The sequence below is a fragment of the Acipenser ruthenus genome, chromosome 18 (assembly GCF_902713425.1).
Source record: "Acipenser ruthenus chromosome 18, fAciRut3.2 maternal haplotype, whole genome shotgun sequence".
NCBI lineage: Eukaryota > Metazoa > Chordata > Actinopteri > Acipenseriformes > Acipenseridae > Acipenser > Acipenser ruthenus.
In genome coordinates this window covers 20,223,550-20,250,899 of record NC_081206.1, presented here as the reverse complement: position 1 = coordinate 20,250,899, position 27,350 = coordinate 20,223,550, and the positions used below count along the sequence as shown (strand labels likewise).

General features: G+C 36.0%; 1 protein-coding gene across 4 annotated transcripts; it reads right to left on the bottom strand.

Annotated features, from left to right (window-relative positions):
* Positions 1–713: 713 nt before the first annotated feature.
* Positions 714–26,678, bottom strand: LOC117428946 (uncharacterized). 4 transcript variants are annotated; one of them, XM_058991460.1, is made up of 9 exons: positions 26,587–26,678; positions 22,241–22,443; positions 13,106–13,238; positions 9,290–9,320; positions 8,739–8,847; positions 7,246–7,412; positions 6,310–6,445; positions 5,283–5,309; positions 714–3,521 (listed from the first exon to the last, which is right to left on the bottom strand). In XM_058991460.1, exons 3-9 carry the CDS (start codon positions 13,210–13,212, stop codon positions 3,316–3,318), a joined length of 783 nt encoding a protein of 260 aa, XP_058847443.1. In that variant the 5' UTR covers positions 13,213–13,238; positions 22,241–22,443; positions 26,587–26,678; the 3' UTR covers positions 714–3,315. The 4 variants fall into 4 exon arrangements, with proteins under 4 accessions (XP_058847443.1, XP_058847440.1, XP_058847439.1 ...); XM_058991457.1 differs by lacking the exons at positions 22,241–22,443; positions 26,587–26,678 and adding an exon at positions 13,455–13,612 and having other exon boundaries at positions 6,310–6,442; XM_058991456.1 differs by lacking the exons at positions 22,241–22,443; positions 26,587–26,678 and adding an exon at positions 13,455–13,610.
* Between the last annotated feature and the right edge of the window lie 672 nt (positions 26,679–27,350).

Here is a 27,350-nt window from a genome sequence, read left to right as displayed (position 1 = left end):
TAAGAAAACACATTTGAGAGCAAAACATTTAATGACATTTTTAACTTGCATAGCTGAAGAGGTGCTGGGGCTATGCCTTGTCAAGTTTTATACCTTGATGGTTATATACCTCGAGAGAGTTGCGGTTGATTTCCTGTGTTAATTTATGTTAATTTATTAATTTCCGCAGTGCTGTGATAATTGCAGTTTCTTCACAACTATTTTAGATTTCACTCACTTGCAATTTTACGCAAAACATTCGCAACGCAAGCAGAGTTGCGAGAAAGATGCGAAAATTTGCAAGACCTTTGACTGTGTGCCCCATGAACTTTCTACATTAGAAAACATGGGAATCTAAATTAACCAGCTACATCGTTACTGACATTTTTTAATTATTGAATGACATTTACCTTAAGGGTACCTCAGAGTTAGAAAGGTGTATTTACCTAACCTAACAGTAATTATAAATTATAAAAAAATAAAAAAAAAAACTCCTGCAATTCCTAATAAACAAAAAAGTTTGTTAAAACAATTAATCACTTTTGACAGATGAACATTTATGAGCAAGAGATATAACCTGGATACAAAAAAGTGGTTTAAAAACAGATAACTGATAAATTAACAGATACATTGAAGATATATATATATATATATATATATATATATATATATATATATATATATATATATATATATATATATATATATATATATCAAATATAAGTAGTAAGAATGCATTTCAACAGAATCTGAAACTCAGAAGCAGACTAGATCTTATTTTCTGACATTTTTCATTCTAAATCATAATTTTATGCAGATGCAAATCCATTATTTGTTTATAGTATACAAAGACAAATAAAACAATTACATTTGGTTGTTTAATAGTGTAAAAGCCTCTCAAGCTTATACAATTTGGTGGTAGTGTCTTACAAACATAATTCCACAAATCTTACCAGTCACTATAGGTGCAGTTTTGAAAGAAACACATGTTATAGTAAATACATTTTTTTTTATAACAGGTACTACAGCTATGGTCAAAAGTTTTGCATCACCCTATAGAATGAACTAATTTTGCTTCATAAAATCAATGGAAACCTGCTGAATAACGTTACGTTAACATATTGAATTACATATTGCTTTGTAGTTTTCCATATTCTTAATGAAAAACAATGAAAAAATGTGACTGCCACAAGGATGGCTGTAGTGGTGACGTCAGACCCGGAACAGAAACATGCAGAGTGAATATGAGGTGAAGCCGAGTCGCAATGGCTGCGCTCAGAATTTATTAAAGAATAAACGGACAGTGAAACAAATAAACAGACTTTTAACAAAACACAAAACAAAAGGGCACAAGGGCCAAAACAAATAGACAAACAAAAGGTGGACGAACACTAAACAAACAAGTATCGTGCTGGTCTTCAAGCACGCAATTGTTTATTTCTATTTTAGATTTTACCTCCTCTGTCTCACTCTCGTTCTCCACTCACGAACACCCAACCCCATGTGTGTGAAAACTGGCTCTATATATACAGCTGTGCTGGGATTCAATTACTAAGCACGTGAACTAATTTGCACTCCCCGTGCTCACATACTATTACATACTTTATCTGCAGGTGAAGTGATTGCGCAATCCCTGTGCCTAAATACAGCTATATATTTGAAATCACTCGTACTACACAGCCCCATTATATCCCATGCACCAATACATACACACCAACAATAAAACACCACATAAAACATAAAATAACTCACAGGGTAGAGGCACCCCGCCACAGTGACATTTCAAAATGTAACATGAAATACTGTACTACTATTATGGCTTCCGGTAGACTTTTGCGATACAGTTTTGTAGTTTCTTTGAGTACATGATTTTAAATAACAGATTATTATGTTCTGTAGCAATGTGGCCACGCCCTTGTGCGTAATTTGTTTATATGTTACATGTGGTGTGTTAATGTTGGTGTATAGTCATCGGTACATGGGATATAAATGGGTGTGTGCAGCACGACTATTTAAATTGTAGATTTGTATTTAGGCACGAGGATGGCGCAAATCACTTCACGTGCTGGTTAAAATGTAATGTGTGGTCACGGGAGTACACAATTAATTCACGTACAGTTGTATCGAGATTCCAATTGAATGATTGACTAGCAATCGAGTCTCGGTACAACTGCATAAAAGCAGCATGTTTTCACTCACTCGGGGTTGGGTGTGTTCGGTGAGTGGAGAACGGGTGTGGAGAGAAGGAAAGTATAGTTGTTTAAACTCACCGTGTTTGTCTGTATAGTCCGTTTTGTTTGTCTCTTTATTTTGGCGTAAGTGCCGTGTCCTGTTTTGTGTTACAACCTTTTTATTTTCTGTTCTGTCTGTTAATTATTAAATGCTGAGCGCGATCACAGGCTCAGCTTCACCAAAACCCCAAGTCTCTGTTGTTTATTTCCTGTTTCTGGTCTGTCGTCACCCACTACAGCCGTCTTTGTGACAGTTCAATAACTTAAGTTATGTCTCAATCCTAAAATTCTAGGTGATGCAAAACTTGTTTCGGCTTCACCTCCTATGTTATATCACCTTAACTCAGTGTCAAAGCATGTTACTGGCTGCAAAGCAGAAGAAACTGGTTGGTTAATGACTGGAAAGAAGGCATTGAAGTAGTAGAGACAATTTCACTCTCCAGATCAAATGACCAAGGAGGTATGCACAACGACACAAGTAACACAGAGATTTCATTAACCTAGTGTAGCACTAGATGTCTTAAAATAAAACAAAACTGTTTCTTTAAAAACCACACCTCTTGAGACTGACTGATAACAGATATTTAGTGCATGGAAGTCTATAACAGGTAAGATTTATGGATTTGAATAGAATCAGCAATCAGGTGCTCACTCTATGATCTCACACCAGGTTCACACCTTCTTCAAATTGGTTGGTGAGCAAATACTGAAGATGAGCCTTCTACCTAAAGCCTTCTCTACTGCAGTCTGCACCCACTGACCATGAGGTCCTTCTGCTCAGCTGATAAAGACAATCAATAACTGAATGCTAGAAAACAAGTTTGGATGCCTTTCTCACTGGAAAAACAAACATAATAAATCACCAAAAATATTTACATTGCCATGGTTACCACATTATGATTCTAGTACCATTTACACTGTGTATTATACTAGTGAAAATTAAGAAATGCTTTTTTTTTGACCAGATTTCTGAAACAGCAGAAGAATTTCAAAATGTCCTGAAACATAAATTAAGTTGTTTCCTTCCTGAAGCCTGGCTTTATTTGAAAAGCCAGAGACAAGCAGCGTGGAAAGTCTCACATTTCATTTTTTCACGCTCTTGCTGTCATTGCCTTGTGAGCCACATCCAACAACTCCAGAGGATTTGCTTCATCTGAAGAAAAGAGACAATTAACATTGACTCCAATTCTTCGCACACTTTCAAATGTCTCCTCTTGTCAGTGCAGTACAGTAAGACTCCCAGCACAGACAGTAAAACGAAGATGCAAGCCAGCAGGGCAAAGTGCGTTCTATTGGTCGATTGGTCATAAGCTGAAAGGAAATGAATGCCAATAAATAAGCAAGAATAATACTATTAACATCAGAAGCTTATACAGTGTTCCCCCAGTACTCCATGTCTGGGAAACAGTTGTGGCTAATGGAAGTAATCGCTATCACTATTATATAGTCTAAATAGCACATCAATTACATTGGGTATGCATCTGTTAGAAAACACCAAATCAGCCCACTCCATGAAGGGTCGTGTTGGAAGAAACAGGGCTTGAAATACAGCATAGCAGTCTTAAGTGCAGCTTTCTTAATTATCATTGTCATTGAAAAGAACAATACTTTTCAAGAAGCTCCTTCTATTTTGTTGCCAAAACAACAAGAGCTCCCAGCAATATGTTTACATAAACCCCACAGGTAAAAGTATAAAAAAACAAAGTCAAATAGACACATATTTCAGCTAGTGCCTTCCTCAGTGTAATAATTAGGAACTGTATGTGGTTATATTTTGATGTCAGTTAGGGAGTGTTGGCTGATCCTTGTGAGAGCTATATGTAAACAGCACCAACATTGTGATTAGTCTGCTAATGGTGGGTGATCAGGAGAGGGTAAGAGGTGTGAGGTATGTGGAAAAAACATACAGAATCTTACAAAAGGAACTTTAGGAAAGAAAAGACAACTCCTAAAAATACATACAGTTATAAAACAGTACAATGAAGAAGGCACTGGCTGAAACATGTGTCTACTTGACTCATTCTGATTGAGTGTTGTGAAGTTATGAATGAAGAACAACACACTCCAGTTAACTCTGTGAGACTAATCACTGTGGACTACAAATGCACACAAGACATGATGTAGCCAAAGCAAAAGAAAAAAAGAGCTGAAAAAGATACTTGTAATGGGGTACAAATAACCAACAGACAAAAACAGCTCAAATGCAGAAAATATAAGATTCATTCCTCCCTGGAGAATGAGCAACGAATGAAAATCTAAAACAAACCAATTGTCAAGGGAGTGCTGGAATTCAAAACACAAAACATAAACTTGTTTTTTATGAGATGCACATTGTCAGGGTGGGTTTAATAAAGCGTGTCCTGTTTTTATTAGATATCTGAGGTGTTGGCTATTACGACTTTCAATTGAACAGCTTTACATTAGTCAGTTTTAGTGTTTGTATAATGAGCTAATCAAAGGGGTAAATAATAGAGTGACATATCACATTTAAGGCCTTAAAAAAACAGCACAGCAGGGAATGGTTATTTCAAGTCTTCTTGCCACTTGTGAGCCAGAGAGGGATGCAACAGATTCTCTTACATACGTGAATAGTTGAATTGTGCTCTTCAAGCTCTTCTGTAGCAAGGTTTAAGGGAGGTTAGGAAACTTGTGTGACCGAGTAATTGTTTCACAAGCTTCCAGCCGAACCAAAAAGGTGGCCACAAAACCCTGCCTTGAGCTTGCATGACATTCCTATAACCCTTTTGTTAGCCTCAGAAAGCAAAATAGAATGTTCTCTTTGACATAAAGAGATTATTTGTAATATATTAAAAATACATTTGTATTCTTAATAATGCCACTTGTTAAGTTTTCTTTTGAAGCACATCTTGAGAAGCAGACTGTTTTGGGGCATTTAGCTAACTTAAGATGAGATGGTTTGCTTGGTAAAGCATGCTGGCATACTTGTACTATACAAGTGAATGTGTACATATTGTGCTTGTATAGTATGCTAAAAATGACATAACGGTTAGTGGTGAGATAAATTAGTACTGTAATGCTACTCTACATATTTAGACTATCAATTCCACTTACCTAGTAAACAATCATAGTAAGGAATGTCTGAAATTAAGATAAATAAAGGAATTTTAACACTTGCAAGCATCCATAGAATGCATTTCATGCATCTTCAAAATATGAATGCATGTTTAATATTTCAAGACAAACAGACATATTTTCATGACTGTGCAAAGCTGGTTGTTAGTACATTCTGACAGTACAATAATAAGTGCATATTCAAAAACTGAAAATACTTTGTAATAAATGACTTCCACTAATCAAAAGGTACTGCTATTATTCTGTAGAAGAGAGACCAAATTCTCCCACTCAGAAAACATAAAAAATGACCTGGCAGTTTAATAAAAGCTAAGTTTTTAAATCTTCCCACAATGTTTTTAGGCAAGTGAGAAAAATCTACAGTATATTGTTGAATGTTGAACATATACAGTACAGTATGGTACCGTACTAAGCATAATAGACTACAGTGCTCTCTCTTTAAATACTCTAGTTGGGAGCCATACGGTAAATAAAATAATGTTCTATTTGCATTCCGTCTGGTAACGAGAATGCAAGTGCAAGCTAAATGGCATTATGGAGACAATGGGAGCTTTGACAATACCACTTCACCATTAGTTTTGGTGCTATAAAGGGTGCTCTGTTGCGTGGAGCTACTGTATTGTAATTGGAACAGAAATATTAAAACAGAAGAAAACAAATTAAGTACAAGGCTAATTTAGTTGATTAATAAGCATCCTCTTAAAAACACCAACTCTACTCAATACACACTTTTAACACTGACTGTACAAGCTGTGTTCTACTTTGTAGGTTAAAATAATGAAAGCAAAGGTATTTTCAACATGTGAATACTTTGAACAAGTTATTTAACTAAGAAATGTGACTGAAGACTACACACAGCTCTTAACACTTCAAATGCCAAGACCTCTGGTGAACACACTCATCGCAACTCTTAACACTTCAAATGCTAAGACCTCTGGTGAACACACTCATCGCAACTCTTAACACTTCAAATGCTAAGACCTCTGGTGAACACACTCATACATACCATGTACAATGACCTCAGGCTCCCTGAACCGGACTCTTCGGTCTGACTTCTTTCTGTGCGTGAACTTGTTCTCAGAGCAGCTGAAGCTTGACCTCTTCCGCAGTATAGAGGTAAGACACTTACATGTTGTGACCTGCTAAAGGATGGACAATCAGTTCCTACTTACTATTGAGCTTTATACATGGCTTACCTCAGCAAGAAACTACAGAAAGATGTCCTAGGATAATTAATACAATAGTTTCAGTGTCTTTTACTGAGAAATAAATAAAATGGGTATATAGTAATTATTAGTATATTAGATAAGTTTACTGGTCTGCTTTTATGAGTGGTGTTATCTTTGTGTACTTCTAGGGCATCATGCAGTTCTGAGTTCAGTGATCTTCCCTATAACTGTCTACAGGTCAGCAGTGTTTGCAATAACACCTTTTATTTAAAAGCATCAGAAACAAACATTCTTATTTAAAAACAGACTACTATATAACGTACACATATACTGTACATAGACAGTAGTTTAAATCTTTATTTTTTAATTTTTATTTAGAATGTTTCCTAACCGTAAGAATTCCCTACACAGCTCAGGAGAACTGAAGGTTCAGTGGGCGTCCTCCGATCCCATGACTGAGCCTACTTCCTCTTTTACACCCAGAAATTAATAGCAGATGTCGGCAAGCTACCGGCGGACAAAGGTCAAACCTGTAGCTGTCCGCCTGAGCTCACAAGGTGCCTGGCCAGTCAGGTCCCCAGCAACGTGATGAGGAGAAACAGTCCCTGTGGGTTTTGCCTGCCTAACCCACAGAAGCGTCAGAGCCAATGCGAAAAGTGGAGACCTTGCACAGCTGAGACATAAACCTGTGCCCCCCTGACTGTGTGACTTACCCTGCACACCAGTTGAGAGACTCTGGAACCCCCAGTAGCTTAAATCTTAGTGTAAGATACCTTCTCTTTACTGTTTGTTGGGGAAAGCAGCAGATCCTTCTTATGCAGTCTCCTCCCGTCTGGGCAGACCTCTGTCTTTGCTAAAGGCACCCCATTTAAAACTTCACTGAATGAGTCGGCAGGTGAGAAAGTCTTCGACAGCGCAGAGGTGTACTGTCCTATTGTATCTGAGGAAGCAAAGGATATCATCAATCTACAGTAAACTTTTATTTTGAAAACTGTAATCAAGATGAAACCAAGAATGAGAATGGCTGCATTAGCATATTGCATTAGCAATGGGTCATAATTTAGATGAATGTAAGATAGATAGAATTTTTTATATATAGGAGCAGGCTGAAAAGGGACTTCAAGTCAGTCCTGTTTGGTTCCAATGGCAACAGACCAAGATCAAATCAGTTTGAATGGAGACCAAGTTATGTCCAAATTGTTCCAATGGTGGTGGTTGAAAAACCAAGGACAGCTGTCAATTAAACATGCTATCGTGATAATAGCAAAAGTAGGAATGATACCAGAAAACATACTAGTCGATCTTTGACCTTTGTGTAACTGTTTGGACCATAGACTTCAAATGGGACTGGTGGCAGCCCGTTTGATATTATGTTTTTTTCTCCTCACCGCAGTGGGTCCCCACACAGCACAGACATTGTGAGGGTGTGTGAGTGTCCTCCGATCTCACAAGCCTAAAGCCAGAATCACTTTTACGCTGAGCAATCCAGAGCAGAGGCGGGCAGGCTAGCAATCCCGGAGAACACAGATCAGCCCTGCTTGGTGTCTGGCCAGTAGGATTTCTGTTGAGCGATGAGAAAAAAGAGTCCCTACTCCCCCACCCTGGGAGCGTCAGAGTCAATGTGATACCCCCTTTGGAGTCCTCAGCAAAGTTTGGCCTCTTTGCACAACCCAGACGTGAGCCGGTGCCATCCAAGCTGTGTGACTCAGTCTGCACTTTAACTGGATGAGCCACTCGGGGACCCTGTCCCCTGATCTTACATCTTCTTTTTCAATACTCAGCCTGCCCTCGATAACAGCTGCCTCTACAGCCAGCAGAACATGTACAGTCTTTCTATTATTAACACAAGGTGTGAACACCACAGGAAAACATGTAGCTTTCCGCTTTATTTCCCCTAGCGCATGCTATACATAGAATGAGCTGAGAGAAGTGGATAGACATTAGACACCTTTGACGACAGTGTTCTGAGTCAAACATAGCAGCTGACCCCACTGATAAGCTTCCTGTGCCAGGTCTGATGAGCATAAACAGTGCCTTCTATAATTTAACCAAGCCTGAAAACAAACTACATTTAGTGGTTATAATGATAAGAATATGGAATAATATTTATAAATTTGACATTCTGTGTAAAGTCTGTCACACATTTAAACGTAATACGAGATTCATTATATGTGTGATTTTGTTTCAAAGGTTGTGAGGATCTGGTTCAAGCCTGGTTTTAGTTTTTATTTTTAAAGAAACAATACAATACAAACACATTTCTTACCCGAATATTCTGTCTTTCCTATTTCTGCATAGACAGAGGCCAGGAGCTCCAGACTCCTTGCAGTAATGGGATGGTCATTGCCAAAAGCCTTCTGTCGAATTTTAGTTGCCTAAGTCATAAAAAACAAATGATGATGTTCAGTTAATGAAAACTTACCATGTTTTATTCACCATTCATCAAAGTGTGTCTGACAACAACAAAAAAACATAATATGTATGTATCTACCTGTTCACTCTCTATAGCTATAAGAAGGGCAGTGACAGTAGTATAGAACATCCTCACCCTTTAAACCCTAAAAAGGGTTTACCACAGTAAACCAACACGTCAACTTTGCAGTTTTCCCATGGTTAAACTATGACTTTACCATAGTTTACCATGGTTTGCTTTTTAATATGTTTTACCAGATCTCTGGGCTTTACAATGCTTAATTTTGCTTTACCATTCTTCCACTGTGCTTTATATTTTTCTACTATGCTTTTACTATGGGAAATGTTTACAAGGTAAAGAGGGGCAATTATATTATGAAGAAATGGAGATGAATGGATACCCACCTTTCCACTGTATTCTAAAGCAAGATGAGGTCTGGAAACAGAAATAAAAAATCTTAGTTTCTTCGGGCACTGATCTGACAAACATCATCATACATGATCCACTTTCTCCTCATTCAAGTCACATTGCACCTTCAATACGTGATTATGTTTACATCGTCAAAAGATTAGTATTTTGGGGGTGATACTGTATATCAAACCAGTTAAATACCTTCTCTAAAAGACCAACGTTTTTTGGTTAAGCTGTTAACCAGTTAAACGAATTGCCTAAACTAATGACTTTTTAAATAATCAGAATCCTGAGTTGTTACAAGAAATGATATGGCCCTTCAGTAAAGGCAGCTATTATTATTATTATTATTATTATTATTATTATTATTATTATTATTATTATTATTATTATTTGTTTATTTAGCAGACGCCTTTATCCAAGGCGACTTACAGAGACTAGGGTGTGTGAACTATGCATCAGCTGCAGAGTCAGAAAAAATATAGCATTACACGTCCATATGTGTTACTACAACTGTTTAAATAATGTACCTGTAATTTTTCTTTTCATTGTTAACATCCTGACAACTTTTTAAACTTATAACTTTAAAGTCTGTTTCAAAGCTTGTTTAAAAATGGCCACTCTACTGCACATGGGTTTGACATCTATCCTCTAAATCACTGCAGGATTTAAAAACAAACAAAAAAAAAAAACATAACAACAAGTGCTCTGGCTTATCTGTTCCTTACCACATCATGGATCCAATAACCCATACAGAACTAAAACACACACCTTGGCTATCATTGGGCATGTGTGTCAGGTCAGAGCATAGAAAAGGAATGTTTGTTTCCAACACATGCTCTGAGCTTGACAGTTTCTGTTGGCATGTGAACAATGCCTGCAGGACAATTAACATCCTCAAAGCAGATGGGCACATAGTGCAGTGTCTAATTCCTCTCTCATCCAAGTATGACTAATAGTCAAAAACAACTTAATTTCTACCAAGATTTAACTTAATTCAAAAGGTTCCCAAGTTATATGTTAATTAATGTTAACAATATACACTGTCCTACCAAATTTACCATGGTAAATTATGGTGCTTAAGTGGTGTGACATTTGTTGTCCAGACCACCTGCTTACTAAATATTGTAATAACCTCTTCAAAAATATGCACAATATTTTAACAAGCTTATATACACTGCCAGGCCACTTTTACCTATTATTGGGGGGGGGCAACTTTCTATGATCACAGCCATGACACAGAGCATCATAGACTCCACAAGGTGCTGGAAGGTGTCTTGGAGCATGATAATCCATTCAGTCATTGATATTTCACATAGGTAGAGGATAGTGAAGACGAATGTGCAGTTAAAGTTCATCCCAAACATCCTCAGTTGGACTGAAATCTGGGGATTGTGGTGGCCATGTAGGAAGCCAGAAGTTCTGCTTTTCAAACCACTTCCCACAATTCTGTCACGGTGGATGGGGGAATTATCATCTTAAAATAGCTTTGACCATCAGGATACAAATGAAGCATTGTTTGGTGAACTCGGTCCGCAACAATGCTTAAGTAAACTACAACAACTTTATCATGGCATACGGATCACATGTCATGATCAACCTAATTTGCATCTCTATCACGGTGATGCCAAATCCATTCAGATAGAAAGCTCCTAACTGGTGTATGTTCCAATGTTTTGACAACTGTATGTAACAAATCTGACTCAGCTACATAGTGGTACCTTTGCTTTCTGTGGAGACAGGTATCAGAACACAAAATAAAAGGAATGGAAAAACTGGGGTGCCGTGACCTGGCAGACACTGAGTTTCATTAATGAGCCAAAGAGGGGTGTCAGGTGTTGCTGCGGCCCTGCTCTGCACTTCACCAAAGCTGCATTGTGCAGTGTTTGTGTGTGCATTAAAATGACAGCCTGCATCACAAGGTCACCCCTCACCCCAATGTGTACTTAAAAATGTAGAGCAAGCTGTATTTAGTGCTACAGATCTAACCGCTACTGTTACAAAGAATTGGATGTCCTGTTCAGAGTACACACAGGTATCTGATCTAGTCTCATTCTAATATGTTGACGTGCCGATGAATGATTTAAGTCAGAAAACCTGTTGTATAACCAAGCTAGAAAAGACACAGTTGGTGTCATTTGTATACATCAGGTTTCAAAATTATTATTTAGAAATTGCATTAGAGAGTCTGTCAATCATATGCTCTCCTACTAAATGGTGAATTAAAAGTGCATAACAATGGTTGGGGTTAGGCCTTTATATTACAATATGGTAAAAGTTTAATTGATATAATGAGGTTAAACTTATAGGAAACTCAAGTCAAGTAGACAAATCCTGCTGCTAATGCCTTCATCAGTGTTCTTTGTTTCTTAAAAGTTTAACCTCAGAATATATAATTGAGTGTTTGAAGCAAATAATGTATATCGTGACATGAATATAGGTCCTAAAGCAGTAAGCAGCAGGACAAGAGAAGTAAACGATCTACATTATAAAACCAGATAATTAATTAAATTACTTATTTTGCATGCAGCCAATAACACAATTATAGGGACTTGCTTTACTGTAGTGCAAAATGGCTTTCAGTGGCACAGACAATCAACTTTAAGTCCATACTATATAGACTTCTTTGGGCATTTTAAGGGTTGATTAAGGGACCTTTTTTTAAACAGCTAAATTGGAAGTTTACATTAACCCACTTTCTATTTAATGCAAGTAGTGCCCTCATATCACATGTTGCTAAGGCTAAAAGTCACATTGAAAACTCTTACAGTAAATGAATGCTTTGTTTAAAAAATCTAAATCCCACAGTCTGACTGTAGATAATTCTTTAATAACACTCAATAATATAATATGAATAAACCATAAATAAAGTTTTAAGTGCAGTAGACAAATGCTTATGACCTGCAGTCAGAAAAGCAGGCTACGCTGAGATGTTTTTCAACTAGACATATCTGTTTTATAACTGAAGATAAGCAGAATAAATGGAAACATTAGGCTGACATACTGTACTTCACTGAAAACCCTAATGAAAGTTAAGGGATACAACTTTACAAAATCATAGACAGGCAATTTGTCTAGGAGCTGCTTAAATAAATACAGGTAACGTTTGAAAAAACAAGTTAAAAGAGAAAAAGAAAAAGATGCTGGTCTCCAATCAAATTCTGGTTCCTGACACATTATTTAACATGTTTTAAAACCACAGTTAAAAGATGCATGTGTGTGTAACAGTAGTCTGCAGTCTTCAATAGAGGAAAGAACATATATACTATTTTTTCACACATAGAAAACAGTTATTTATGTGACAATAAAAAAATGTGATCAGTGAAAATATTGCTTATCTTATCCTTCCCTGAGTACTTAACAACTCAGTCTTACATGTTTCAATATTTCCAGGCATCACAATTGCACCAGCTGATAGCACTGCATGTAGTATTAAACACATTTGGCTAATCAGACCTCCAAGTAATATCCTTCTTGCAACTTGCTGACAGTTGCCCATCAGCAACTGCATGGGCTTAAAGTGATACAACTTAAGCCACTTGCCATCTGATCTCAGTTACAGCATACACAAAGAAAGTGTGGCACAGCATCAGTTTAACCACTGACTTGCACGCCAACAAATAACAGTTAAAAAAAAATATGAAATTACAGCCAAACGTTGCGTACTCTTTGGGCTCCGGTTTTATTTATGAATACATTTTGAAGAGCGTTTACTTGCTATAAAGAAACAGACTTGACATTAACAGTGCTCATACACATGAAGAACTGACCACTACTCAATTAAAAAAAAAAAAAAAAACAGGGCCTACCTTTTACTCATGATGCAAACTTGAGCTAGCTTCTCATAGTCCCCGGCTTGACAGGCCTGCTCTGACACATCCTCTTCGGAGAGCCATCCTCCTGTGCCCTGCTGCATTACTTCAGGAGGAGCTGTCAGGCATACTGTAAACAGAATCAGTCATCAAGAAGCAATCCTTTCCGAGGGACAGGAAACTAGATCCTAAACATGGGCATCTGGCCACCTTAACACAAACGCATAATACAGGGGGGAAAAAAGGTTCCACTAAGAATAGAGACATTCAGAGTTTTACATCCAATGCAGAGCTGAATCTACTGTAGTCTATGCGATCCCCTTTCATAACACACTGAATGAGTCACCTTGGGGAAAGAACATGCACTGTTGTTTATCAGGCAGAAGTGCTGATTCAGAGGGCCCTGGTTTCTATGGCGCTTTGCGCTTCTCAGTTAGATAATGCAGTCCAAGGATATTTCCAACCGGCCCTTAAAAGTCGATTCTGTGAAGACGCAATCAGCTGTGTCAGCAGCTTTTGTGGACGACGAACAGCAAAGACTGTGGTTATTTCTCATACTTTTAAATGTGCTGGTGTACAAAAATAACTTTCATCTCCTGAAAAGGGGATTTTATTTATCACAAAGAAAACCTTCAACCTCTGGGTGGCAGTGGAAAAAGTGGAAAATAACAATGGCAATAAAGAAGTTACTATAGTAATCAACTAAACAGAAGACTATGATAATCTGACACAAAGGAATTACAGTATGTTGTGAAATTGCACTGTGGAAGTCTACACTTTTACAATAATAATAATAATAATAATAATAATAATAATAATAATAATAATAATAATAATAATAATAATACATTAACAGACCCCAAGTTTGTACTTTGTGCTTTAAATTTATATTTCCAGTATCAATCTATTAGGGCAAAACCTCAAACACATACCTCAGAATTAAGAGACACAAGTATAATGTTCTATATTTGGGGGAATAATGACTGACTTTCATGTAACCAATATAGCATCTGAGATCCTTTTTTAACATATGACTCATCTTTCAGCATTTGAGCGTTCGTATTGTACAGATGCATACCTGTGAGTCAAAGGCCTTTTGGGAACTAGTCCCAAGTATAAAAAACAGTTTATTTTAGAAATGATTAGCAAACCCAGAGTCTATCCTGACCATGAATCATTTTACTAAAAGGAGAATCACCTCACAACACAAGCACTACTTAACCAGTGTATCCAGGATTTCCTACAGTTAGCAGCCATACATATGCACATATTCATGGTACACAGTGCTCCCTCACTATAACGCGGGTCTTGGGGGACACACAATATGAACGTTCTAACCGAACAGCGTTATAAATGAGGGAGGAGGTGGGGGGCGCCGCGGAACACATAACAACATACATCTGATTAAAATACAAAATAACATAATTCCCCCTCTATAATGCACATATAGTGAAGCAAAACTGTAACTTTCCATGAATTAATCATGCATAAAGCAAAATGTAATCAACGCCATATTTTTTACATACACAAAAAAAGATAACATTCCAACTCGTGGATTATTTTAATTAGCTGTTTTTAAACTATAAATAGCCTGCCTAAATGACAGTCGGGAGTTTAGTTGGAAGCAACCGACAAGCAAACCAAGTGAGAGGAGAGCTGGTCGGGAGAGGGGAAGAAGGAATGGGAATGAACAGTCGGTACTGTATTTACTGTGAAATACTGCATGAATCACTGGTATAGGGAATTGGGGGACATGCTGTAGGAGCGTTATATCCGAGGTGCGTTATAACTGAGAGACTTACAGCGAGGGAGCACTGTATATATACTAATAATGATGAATCCTAAAATTCTAAAAACTGAGTTAAATTAAATAAAATACAAATTTAAAAACAAGTTGTGCTATATACTTGTTAATACCTTTTGCATTTATGTAAAAATACATGTGGCTGAACCTCATTAGCTCCCATTAACAACGTAAAGTTTCATACAGATTTAGACCATGTGGAAATAGGGAGTTATTTTTATTTTAAGATGTATTCCCCTTGTTAACTATTAAATTTCCTAATTTCTATTCAACTTTCTTTGCAGCAGTATAGGCTCTATTTTGAAGCAAAGGCAAATGTTTGAGAGAAATAAAATAGACAAATGTATAAAACTAGAAAGAATAAAATTAGTTGCTGGAATAGGCAGCGGTTTCTTGATAGGTTTATACAGTCTGAAAATGTGCTTCTGCACTTGTTTCAAAACAGTTCCCTGTATGTCCGTATATATCATTCACCAGAGAAATAATGAGCTGCTAAACAATTAATACATTAAATAGCTCCAAACAGTAAAATTACATGTCTAATAAGGCATACATTTACAAACCCCTTTTAGAGTTCACATAAATTAAACAGCCCTAATGTATCCAAGGTAAACTCTATGAAAACAAGAATTTAAATTATGATAATCCACATTTTAAATATAGTTCCACATGTGCGATTCAAGTGGTAAGATTCATAACAATAATACAATAACACAGACATTATAGATACACTTCTCTGATATACAGTATATGCAATTACAGTAAGCACAGTGGACTTGCCTGAGCTCCCCTGAAGAGCAGCGAGGTCTGCTAAAGCTACTTCATAGAACATCTTCTCCGCTTGAATGAACCGAAGGGCTTTCACATCTGTTTATATTGGATAAGGATCAACCATGGTGTCCATTATACTGAATGGGAAAAAAACCCCACAAAGCCAACAAAGCCAACAGTTCTGATGGGTCAACAGTAATGTTTACAACTAGGCAATCTAAAAGTACATACCTACATATGTCAAAATAATATTAACAATATTAAGGAAACTAATGTGTGCTACACAGTTATGCTTCTTTACTAATCCTCATGGGCATTGTTTGAACACCTTAATCAGTACGGTATCCATATACAGAACATATACTGTGTGTGCCAGAGTTAATTCTGATCTAAGACATCACGTACTGAAAATAGAACAGAATGCCTTTAAAAAGTAACCCTAAAACTGGACTCACTCCAGGCCTGATTGCTGGGCTAAAAACAGAAAGGATAATGTGAATAACATAAACATGGATTGTGGAAGACAAGGCTACACAAAAAGCACTCAAGTGTTCATGCTCTGTGTGAGGTGATATAGATTTTTTTTAAAGAAATACAAAAACTAAAAAGACGCACACATGCAACTCAATTGAGTTTCTATGTAGAGAGGCTGATGTTACTGATGCTAAGGAACTTGGTGGATAGGAGTGTAAAGTCAAGATGAACATGTAATGTTCTATGTAATGTGTGTGTAGGAATGAGTCTGCAAGGTACACTGGTAGACTGGAGAAAAGGGATTGGAGAGTTTCCTATTGTAAAGAGCTCGAAGGAGTCCCTTGCTCAATGGAGAAAGGAAATGCTCACATTCTTTTCCAGGGTCTCAAAGGTTCCTTTGCTGAGTGGAGAAAAGGGAATACATATTGTAAAGGTCTCTTCTATGGAAAGTACTGTTTCTTGCATAAGTTGAAACAGATGTGCATATATTCTTGAGGGAATTTAGGTTGTGCATGTTCAGAGCCAAATGAATGGTACTTTATAAGAGTAAATAAGAAAACAATCTGATGGGTTGCTTGGGTTTGGGATCAAAGGAATATGACTATCATTACTATTCTGACTGTAAGCTAAGAGGCTACCATAATTTTGTCTAGAGAAATTGTGTTGCAATAATTGTGATATTTCTGTATCTTGAATAACCTATGAATGTAAACAAATGTAAGCATGTATTGATCAACTGTTAAGAATAATCTTTTATTAATCAATAAACTGCGTAATTGAATATGCTAGTAGAATTATCTGATTCATTATAAGAAATATTCAAAGATCAGAACTCAGCATTGTAAGATGTAAAGTGTACTGTGGGATGATTGAATGTTTGGCCCAGGATCTCGCCTTCTGGACCGATAGGAGCCGCCCTCGTTTGAGGTGGGACCTCCGACGTCGGTCAGAGGTCACCAAGGCCGGATGATGGAGGACCACCGACCCCCAGAAGGGAGATACAGTTGCAAAGGAGTAATTTAATTTATTTTAATCTTACGTTTACATGAACCAGCTCAGTATATTGGTGAAAGTAGAACATTTAGATTACTATAACATAGCTATAATCGCAAGCACCTGGACTATAGTCCCACTCCAGTCTCAATGGACTTTAATCAACACAACCAGTCCTATATGCTACCAAAACGCGACAAAAAAGAAACACAAGGGAACAATAATCAATAGCACAATTGGACCACATTCACAGCATGTGAATCAAAAGCCATTTGAACATTAAATAAAATTGAAAAATACTAGTTTGCCACTAAATTTATGAAGTTTCTTTTAGCATTTCCAAAATTAGCACAATTGAGTGTTTAATAGCTATGGGTGAACCAGCCAAACAGACAGAAACAATTCTACTGTAGCTAATAACGTTTATTTGACATTGTTTTGTGTGAAACATTATAGTGTAAGATCTGAGAGTCACAGAGCTGTCCAAATAGAATACTACAATACTGTAGTTACAATGGCTACTCTTATTGGAAAAACATAATTTATTGGTGCACTAAATCAATGCCCTTTTGGTGAGAAATTTACCCTGTATATTCCAAGAACAATGAGGTCTGAATGGGTAGAACAAATGCAACAAAGATCAGGCCAAACTAACCATACCTGACAGCAATTGTAATGAGTGATGAAGAGAAATCTTTAGCATACATATACACACCAGCCTTAGCTGCAGGTAAAACGTGGTTAATACATTTACCAAAAGACCTATCTTGATTAAAAGTATACCTTACACAGAACACACAAGCCATGGTGACATTTTTAGAACCTAGACTGTTACAAATAACAACACCATCATGCAATATGTCATGTCAAACCTGGTAGCTGTGAAGTCTAGATTTAAGAGGAGGTCTGGTTATTTTTAGCCTTCTGACTATAAACGTTCTGTGAAATGGTTATAAACAGCGTGCCCTAATTTACTGTTTACAAATAGTGTTCACAGTACTGCTTATAGAAGGGCCTTTCTCTGTAGTTGAAGGACATCCTTACAGCAGTGAAATCTACCATTCCAACCTGCTCTTGTCTGGACATACTCCACAGATCTGATTTTTAATATATTTAAACCATTCAGTACTCTGATTATAACTAGGAGCTTCCAGGCTGATACCTTAGTTTCCATCACTTGTGCCCACCAAGTTATAAGTTCTTACATTACTGTGAACAGTACAAGCAGATAAGATACAAAGATGCTAGCAGCAGCAATCTTTCTGCAATCAATATTACTTATTTTTTTTAAATAAAAAGACCACCACCCAACACTCTGTTTGAGTTGAATGCTATTTAAATCTTCTAAGCGTCATATTGAAACATGTTTTTTCTCTTTCGTTTAAACACAAATGCATGAAGCATGACATTCAAAAAATGAAATGGAGATGTTCACTGAGTACAGTGAAGAGTATTTACAATTTTAAATTGTTAGAGTATAATTTACATTCTAAATGGTTTAATATCCTTTTATGCCTGATTTTTTTTTTTTATATAATTCTCTACTGCTGTTTCTGCTTAAATAATCATTAATCAGACTTAATAATACCCTCTGATTTTCTCAAGAGTAGCGGTTTTAAAAATGACCGGGGCATCCATACAAAAATCACACTTACAGAGGAAGTGGGGAGAAAATGACAGCTCATCAGAGAGGAGCAATTAAATGGTTGTTTTAAGTTGACTTACTAGTTTTATTAAATTAAAAAAAAAAATTGTATTGCTTGGTACTAGTAGTAGGGCCCCAAAGGAGCCATTCAAAGGTAGCTTGGGAAAAATGACAGGTCATATCATTCACTGCACACTGCACCAATCTCACAATCCATTAGTCTTGCTGACCTTCAGAGTAGTGAAAATAAAGAGTGAACTGTTCCACATGGTGCAGTGCATGTTCTCTTTCACGTGACTGGAAGACTCACACAACATAGAAATGCTTTGATTTTAGTTTGAGTGGAGTTGGCTATTTCTTAAAAACCACTAACTCTGTTAGCATTAGAATTTTTGTGCACACAGTTTTAAAGCATCATTCCATTTAAGGTCACACCACATGGATGGCAACCCTGTCACGGACCCTTTTCACTTATTTGTATGTTGTTATTATTTTTTTTTTAACAAATGTATTAACATCATGCACTTACAGCTATTGGTGTTATGATTTGGTAAATAAGAAGCCAGCATTAATTACATATACTGTGCTCACTAGTTTGTGAATGTGAAGGTTAAATAACTATAAAAATGAAGGTAAAATACATTTTTAATTTTAATGTTACATCACTGTAAAAATGACGGAATACGACCATTAAACAACACTTTACAAAATGTCCATAAAGAAGGGTAAATAACCAAAAAAAGCTTTAGGTAATATATATATATATATATATATATATATATAATTATAATTGCAAATATTTGAATTATAATGTCTAAAAAGAAAAAAAAATACAGTATGGTAAAAGCAGCAACGATAAATACTGAAGGTAAAAAAACCAAAAAAACAACAAACGTTATTTTAAATGACAGCTACTTTTTGCTGCTGAGCTCAACAAAAGTTACCAGTAACCCAAATACTAACCCCTTGTCTGTGGAGGAGAATGACAGCTCTTTCCTATTTTGAATAGTGATGACATTATTAGCTTTTCTTTGCATCTTCTGTTCAGTGGCATTTATTGGTTATTATTAACAATTAATAAAACGTATCTAATAAAACATATTTATTTAGAGCGATGCACTAACCAGTGCTGGGGAGGTTACTTTTAAAAAATGAATCAATAACAGTTACAAGTTACTTAAACAAAATTGTAACGAGTTAAAGTAACTTGTTACTTTGAAAAAATGTAACTAGTTAGTAACAGCTACAAATAGTTACTATTCAGACACAGTGTACATTTTACAGAGATATTTTTTTGGTCAGGCTGCAGTTGTATTTGAAGATCCAGCTATCGAACCCACTTGTTCTCTCTTTTGACTCTATTTTCAAGCTATGAAAAGCACGTTCATGTGAAATTTAAGGTTTGACTTACACTGTTGAAGCCCTTTCTGATTTCCATGTTATGCATTAACCATATTTATTTTATTTATTTTTTTACATAAAATGTAATGAATTTCCACATTTTGTTACCTGTCTGACAAAGGAACAATTAAAGATACAAGTTACAGAAAATTGTAATCAGATTACAGTCATGAGTTACATGCATGTAACTAACTACTGTAGAGTAGAGTTACATGCATGTAATGTGTTACTCCCCAACACTGGCACCAACATAGACCCATTCTGAGAGTGTCTAATCATTTCCAATTTCTAGAAACATGTAGAGTCTGTGTTGTCTGAATAACTGGGTCATAAATTGATGAAAAAAGCTGTATTTTTCTGTTGAACAACGATTCAAAACATAAAGAATATTTTACAGGATCACTTCAGGCTTGCTGTTGGTTGCTTATGGTTAAATAGACAAAAATACATTTAAGACTCTCTCACTGTTAGAGATATAGGTTTTAAAGATTTAGACGATGGCGATATTCTCCACCACTGAGATCAATTGAATAGACCCTATTGTATATCTAGAAAGGACCACGGCCAAGCTAAATCAAGCTCATGAAGCAACGGTTGAGGCACGGATGAAAGTCTTTGCTGTCCTGTCTGAATTTATTGTAGCCTGTTAAAAAAATTAAATAATGAATCAATAAAACAGGCATTTAGAAATTCTCAGTTTAGGCCAAATGTGAGAAAAGTCTGAGGAATCAAAGTGGACTCAAAAGTGTGTCACCTACTGAGACAACCTTCTAAACTAAAAGGATACATTTCTTTTCGTGGTTGAACACTTCGGCAATCTGTTAAGAAACAGAAACAACTTCAGATAACATTTCAGAGAGCAACCAAGGGAGTTAGGGTGCTTCATCAAGAAATAATGTTCATTAAATCCAAATAAGTAATTACGATACAGCACTTAGCTAGGAGGATCAAAAAATGGTGCGTCCATTCTTTGGTTTAAAACAAGTATAACACATACATATTTTACGTCACACATGCAGGGGTCGTATTGATAATTATGTAGCCATTATACAGGTGTAAGATAACTGGGCAATTACAAAGCCAAAGTTTTAAAAAAGAACAACATAGAAATCTACAGGATTCTACTCAGCAATAATTGGTTCTGCTTACATGCCACAATATTAAACACTGACTGTCATATTCAAAGCACAGTTATTTATAAACACAATTCACCCTCACAGCCACTGTAAGAATGCTTTTGAAGAATCTTCTTGCAACATCAATTTAAGATTACATACTTTATTACCAGACCCTCGTCTCAAACTTTTAAAGTTGTTAACAGGAATAAAAACATGTTACCACCTGCAATTTGTAGTCGAGATCAGACTTCAACTGAATCTGTCCAACTCAAGATGTTGGTGGAAGTTTGTGATCGTCCAATGTGAAGGTCTCAAGAGGTGGGTTTTAAATCTAGGACTGTATGCTGAATTTGAAGGCTGTTAGTATATTATATTGGTATCCACAGAGAACAATACCTGGGCAACTTAATTTCTAGTTAGATCTGATAGACTTTAAATGAATTTAGGCAAATATATATATATATATATATATATATATATATATATATATATATATATATATATATATATGCCTTTTCCCTTGAGATCTATTATAATATTCCCTGCTTTGGCAGCCTTTTTACTATTAAAAACTATGATTGGTTACTTAACAATTGATCTGTAGTTGGGTTTTTGGGTACCCTTACATACCTATCCTCTTTGAGAACTGTTTTTTAAATGTAATATTTAGAGATTTAAAAAAAAAAAAAAATCATAGGCAGTCCGAGAAGTTGCCCTGTTAAGAGTTTGAAAAAACATATATGCATAAAAAGTATAGAATAGATAGTAAACATAGTACAATTATACATGCAGTGACCAATATAATAAAATAAATGTATGTCTTTTTTAAGTAAGGTAATAATTGTGGGGAGTTTCACTGGCAATGTGTTAAGAGTGGGGAGAATGAAAAAAAGAAGCTACTTTGACAGCAGCTGCCTTCCTCTCACCTGGTGAAGACAGTCAGGCAGAGACTGAAAGCTGTGCACATGTGTCAGGCCTTGCAGACAAGTCAGGAAGCATTTGAGAGCAGCCTCCGGCTCCCCCTGCTGCTGGAACTGCTTCCCTTGCACATAGAGAGCCTCCCTGTCATCACTCAGCATCCCTGCTCTGCTCATGAAGCCTGCTCCTGCAGCTGGCCTTCTCATCTCATCTGCAAACGAGGACCACATAGAAGCAAGCACAGTACTTTTTCTAAAGCAATATTTCATCCATAATATAAAACAATCAATTGTTAGACAGTCAGCCCTGCTAAAAATATCACTCCTTTGCTTATTATTACCAGATCGAAATGTCCCAGACAGAATATTATGGGGGTCAATTGGGACAAGCTCCTGATAATATCAATTTGGTTATTATTACATTCCAGTTGTTATTATTGCATTTATCAGCCATACAACTGATTTCCACCCCATCTACCGTAATATATTTTTTGGGAAATAAAGACATAAATTAGAAGGTTTACATGTAAACAAGTTTGCTGTAGAGTGTTGAGATGTTCTGAATATAAGTATGGTAGCCCAATATAGAATACAGAACACTGTATTATTACAATGTGTTGGATATGTATAGTTAGAACAGTACTGAGTGAAAATCCATTTTATTAATGAACGCTGTTGTAATCCAGGCTATGCTGTTACCTGTACTAAGTTCCAAAGCAAAGTAGGCATCATTGTTGTCTGTTTTTTAATGCTTGTTTTGCCAGGTTATTGGTGAACTGTTAAAGTCCACTCCCCTTTTTGTCACCCTTTTTCCCCATTCCCTGTGAAGTGATATGAAAAGGTCTGTACAGTATATGTAAAAACACCAAAGGAAAATAGGAAGTCTTTATTTTTGATGACATTGATAAAGACGTGTTGTCGAAACGCTTGTCAAAGAATTGTAATTTCTTTTAGTGTTTCCACAATGTAGGTCAATATTTCAATATTTAAAATGTAAAATAAATACTACCCTGGGATAAGCAACACTGCCATAATTGTCGATAAATATGTTAGGCGACACGACAATGTGCAATATGATGAAACAGGATAAAAAAACGAGACACAGGTTCTTACATTTCCACTCGGTGTGGTTTGTGATGAGACAAAGAAAACTGTGCAGATGTACTCTGGTTTTATTAAATTGGGGAGTAGTTTGTTTTGTAACATCAACAGATGTATTTTCCTTTCCCCAAGACATTGTGCAAAATGCACTGTGGAGTAAATACCTTGATTAATCTGGTCCATTGTGTGTTATGGCTTCCACAGATAATGGCTATTTAATATTATACTACAAGAATGGCCTCTCTCTGATAGACCATGGGAAAGCTGACCGTCTGCAGGAGATAAGGTACCTGGAAACAGCAGTTTAAAATATATACATCTATAGTCTGAACTTGAAAATTAAAAAGCACTAAATACAAGGCCCAAGGACAAGGGGACAAATTATATTGTTGCCTGTAAATTTTAATGCCTTCAGCTAAATAAGATATTTTATAATAATATTGCATTTTTAAAACCTCATGACATGAGCACGTTTTTTTTTCCCCAGAACAATATCAATTTTCCATACATTTATAAGCAAGGTGAAAAATAAACAATTTGTGTTTTGTAGTGTGTCATCAAGGTGAATAAATATGACCACTTAGAGAGCTAATTAAATATGCATGCAGCTTCCAAAGGGCACACACTGCTGACACTTCCCATAATGCTTTAAACAAGCCGCTTAAAATTATCTTTTTAATACACAACATAGAGGGATAGAGGGGAGATAAACAGTCCCAGTCAATTTCCCTTAAATGCCTATCACATAATTGCATATTTTAGTTGTTAGCAACCTTCACTTCTATAGTATTTCCACATTAAATTTGCATGGATTGATCCGTTAAGGGAGTCTCTGAGTTAATTTCCGCAGCTTTCAGATTTTCGCATGTTCCAGTTAATTGCATCAAAAAAGCATACGACAAAAGTGTATTATATAAATAAGAGGAAAGCAGAATCTTTACTAATGGAAAGTGAGACTGATATTGTGGTCCAGATCTGTGTGGGATATTATATGTTCATGAATAATGATAACTATATATTTGATTCAGTGACTAACTGGGGCCCCTTTTCTAAGCTAAAGGGTTTTAGCTCATCAATTGGTTTAACATGTATTTTATTCAGTATAGATGTTTCTGGTATACACTAACTGGAATAAAATATTATTAAAATATTGTACACAACTGGCAAAGTATAATATTATTGTTTATTAGAAGGAGTGGTGATAGTAGTAGTCGTAGTAGTAAACATAGTAGCTTTAGTCGGAATAATCCTATTTGAATGTTGATATGAGAAACCACACCAGCTGTTAAAAGACAGCTTTAAAAAATCCAATTTAGCAACCTCAGACAGAGTTGTAAAAAGAACGATCTGGTGCAAAACTGACCCTATCAATGGACCATACTAATACAATTGATACATGAACATCCTTACAAGATGGCGGCATGACGCTTCATGGCTCCCTCTAGTGGACTCAAGAGAACTTGCATTTGCTAAAAAGTGTACACGTGCCTGGTACTTCCTTTCACGTATGCTGTTGTTATTTTCTCAATCAGTAAGAATCAGAGATTGTACACAAACAAATGACCGAAAACAAAAATAATCAACAGTGAAAATGATGTAACTCATTTTTGTTGTAAAATATAACCAACATCTCATCTTTGATCATGTGATCATGGTTGCAAAAATACTACGGGGATTGAAGGCTACATTTTATCAAATAAATAAAAGCACTCCACTAGAAACCACTTACACACACCTACAGATCACTGTCAATGGACCATAACAGCATCTCATTTTTATTGCTTTGTGCAGTCCTAGAGAGAGGCATCTGTCACATCTGTGGTCATTTATGACTGAAACAAATTTGTAAAATAATATTTTATATGTTACAGAATAAATCTGCATTACAAAATGATCAGACTTTTTACAAAAATTGTCACCCTCTATACCAGCAATGGTCAGTTCCACCAAATTACTTGAAATCTCCTTATCAGGGTGTGATTTATCGCATGGTGGTTCACCAGGTAGACCTTTATTAGTCAACTAATGTTACTGATATTATGGGGTTCATTTTAATACATCAGGTATTCTGCTTAGATACATGTGAAAAGACCACAAGCATTTTAGCTAAGATTTCTAACACCAAAATGCACTGTAGTTGTTGTGGAGCAAACACTACATACCTACAGTAGCCAGGTGGATTTTAAGTCTTATAAAAACAAACCCTAATCTAATTCAAAACCAATCAAAACTGCAAAACCAGCAAATTATTAATAGAACAAACATTAGCGGTAGTGGAAATATGGTGACGGAAGCCAAACGGACAGAGCTTCGACACTTACTGCTTCCTGAATTCTAACCTACGGTTTTATCGCTCACTAAAATTAATTAATAAATGCAACACTTACTGTAACCTCAAAAATCAGATTATTTTCTTTTCTATGACAAGTAGTGGTAAAGTAGTCCCCAGTTGCATTTTTTTTTTTATTACACCATTTCCTTTAGTGCTGATTGAATTGAATATGATTCCCCTGACAAGCTCTTACCATCCAAACCCATCCAAACTCTTTATTCCCTTGCTTAAAAGATAAATGCCTTCATAAAAAAAAACAAGAAAATAACTTTTGAAGACTGCTGGTTTTTCATAACGTTCACTCCCAGTGTGACACTAAAAGCAGCATTACTGAAAAGGCTGGTCTCTGCTGCAACAAATGTGGTAACCTAAAGTAACAGATGCACTCAAACACCAATATGGATGAATTAAAAGAGAATTGGTTCCATCTGTGACTGTATAATTCTACGTATAATATGTTTGCGTAATAGTGTCTTGGTCTGTTATATTCGCTCAATTCTTTTTTATAAATTATTCAGCCTTCATAATGTGCTTGGCAAAGTATAACTCATACTTTCTTGTAACACCATGATAATTAGATATTTCCATATTGTTCTTCAGAATTCAAGTCTAAAATTACATTACAAAGTATATTTTACAATAGTATTGCTGTTTACACATCATTTTGCTATAGGAGTCATACACCAACATCTTTTTGTTTTCCAGACTAGATTTGAACTTTGACTCAAATAGTCAACATTTCCTACCTTACAACTCACTAGGTTTACAGGAAGATAAGCATTACATTTAGAAAATTGTAAAGCCTAAATTCACTATAACTACAGGCAGAATGCAATTATAGTAGCAGTAAAATTATATGCACATGCTTAAAAGCAATACTTATACTATATACATATCTATCAAAACAGACAGATGAACTTACTTTTCACTTTGGTCCTACTGGAAGTGTATGCTGAAACAAATGTATCCCTTGAGTTTTATTTCCACAAAGAACTGTGCTTCAATGGATGTGTCATGAAGTGCTTTCTCATTTGACAAAAACAAGTTTGACTTCTCTATTTGACTATCAAATTACCTGCAAATGCAAAAACTCTCACCATGCTTTTAAAATTTGCGTAGCTCAATTCTGATTCCAAGTTTCTTAGAATTGTATCTGTGGCTATTAATAACTTAGAGAAAATGTTTTGAAAAGTGTGACAGGGCCAGCTGTCCTTTACCATAGTTGTTTTTGTTAGAACTTGTTAAGAGGTCTTTCTACAGATTGAGAGGTAGTGTGTAGCTCAGCCACTGATATCAACCATTTCATTTTCTTAAACGACAGTTTGTGAATATTGTGGGTGATTTGATAAACATCAGTAGAGGGTATACGTCTGTCAAAAGCAAAGGTCGAAGCTTGAGTGGACATAGGCATTACACCAGTCAGACAGTTTGCACTGTGAGTACTTCCTGTAATGTGGATAATTATATGATATATTTTCTACCCTAAATTCATCCCCACATTCATTTCAACATAAAAGAAAAAACAATTATATACTATGGTTCATTCTCTCTCTGTTTGACCGCCTCAATTCTGTAACATTGCAGCCTCATACTAAACACCTACAGGCTATTTGCTTGTTGGCAGGCTTCCTACCTACTGAAGGCTCTCTGACTTTTAGTAGCTAACCCTGACATTCACTACCCTAG